The sequence below is a fragment of the Myotis davidii genome, unplaced genomic scaffold (genome assembly GCF_000327345.1).
Source record: "Myotis davidii unplaced genomic scaffold, ASM32734v1 scaffold582, whole genome shotgun sequence".
NCBI lineage: Eukaryota > Metazoa > Chordata > Mammalia > Chiroptera > Vespertilionidae > Myotis > Myotis davidii.
This window is the reverse complement of record NW_006294113.1, coordinates 244,257-245,812: the sequence shown is the minus strand read 5'-3', so window position 1 is coordinate 245,812 and position 1,556 is coordinate 244,257. Positions and strand designations below refer to the sequence as shown.

The following is a 1,556-nucleotide window of genomic DNA, read 5'->3' as shown; positions in this document are numbered from 1 at the left end:
CACTTTTTATCATTAGAAAAAAACAGTGCAGCTATTTTCAGCTTGAAACAAACAAATAAAAAAAATGCAGATAAAGGAGATGGGGGTTTAAGGGACTGAAAGCAAGTATGTGAGGCAGACCTGGGCTCCTGGACCTGGCCTGCTATTGGGCCTGTCACCCGACACTCAGGTCGCTATCAGAAGCACTTTCCTCTGTTGAAGTGACTGGCTGCTGTCACGCCGCCACCCCCTTCGGTTATAATGGGCGGGGAGGACAGGCCTCCGAGCAGTGGGCAGCAGCCCCATAGGTTGGTGGGCCGGGGCTCACCATGCCTTCAGCCTCCGCATGGGGAACACCGTCAGGGCCCTTGTGGCCATCATCCCTGCTGACCGCTGCCAGAACTTCGTGGTCAGAGACCTCCGGGAGATGCCGCTGGACAAGATGGTGGATCTGAGTGGGAGCCAGCTCCGCCGCTTGCCCATGCACGTGTGCTCCTTCCGGGAGCTGGTCAAGCTCTACCTGAGTGACAACCACCTCAGCAGCCTGCCTCTGGAGCTGGGGCAGCTACAGAGCCTGCAGATCCTGGCCCTGGATTTCAACAACTTCAAGGCACTGCCCCAGGTGGTGTGTACTCTGAAACAGCTCTGCATCCTCTACCTGGGCAACAACAAACTCTGCGATCTCCCCAATGAACTGAGCCTGCTCCAGAACCTGCGGACCCTGTGGGTCGAGGCCAACTGCCTCACCCAGCTGCCAGATGTGGTGTGTGAGCTCAGTCTCCTGAGGACTCTGCACGCCGGCTCTAACGCCCTGCGACTGCTGCCAGGCCAGCTGCGGCGCCTCAGGGAGCTGAGAACCATCTGGCTCTCAGGCAACCTGCTGACCGACTTCCCCCCTGTGCTGCTTCACATGCCCTTCCTGGAGGTGATCGATGTGGACCGGAACAACATCTGCTACTTCCCCAGCCTGGCCCACCTGTCAAGCCTGAAGCTGGTTATCTATGACCACAACCCTTGGAGGAATGCCCCCAAGGTGGCCAAAGGCGTGCGCCGCGTGGGAAGATGGGCAGAGGAGACACCAGAGCCTGACCACAGAAAAGCCAGGCGCTATGCTTTGGCCGAGGGAAGCCAGGAGGCACCTGCCCCACCTCCTCCACTTCCTCCTACCAATTCCTGAGGAGCTTCGGCAGTAGGGCAATGCCAGGAGCCCAGCTGGCATCTCCGGAGACCTCTCCAGTGCTCTGGGACAGTTAGGGCATCTCCGCCAGCAGGAGCCGGTGGAGTCGGATGAAATCCCTAAATCACACCAAGAAGAAAAATGTCTGGCAATTCTCTCCCCCAAAGGGCAGCATGACAACTTCCTTGCCAGAAAACCAGTCTTTCCAAGTAGGTATTTTGAAACAGTGAAGAGCAAGGACTGGGGCTCTGTGGCCTCCTCCACTCTCGAGAGTGGCTGGTCAGGAGGCCGTGAGCACCTCAAATAAGGACTTTGTAAAGAACTTACCGAAAAAGACTGTCTCCAGCCCTTTGCACATGTATTTTCTTACTATGAGTGACCACAAATGGTATGAAAATAT

At 56.6% G+C, this 1,556-nt stretch overlaps 1 protein-coding gene across 1 annotated transcript; it reads left to right on the top strand.

The window, feature by feature from the left end:
- The first annotated feature begins 325 nt into the window (after positions 1 to 325).
- Positions 326 to 1,156, top strand: LRRC10 (leucine rich repeat containing 10). Its single transcript, XM_006768145.1, has one exon. The coding sequence runs from the start codon at positions 326 to 328 to the stop codon at positions 1,154 to 1,156; it is 831 nt and encodes a 276-aa protein (XP_006768208.1).
- Positions 1,157 to 1,556: the final 400 nt, after the last annotated feature.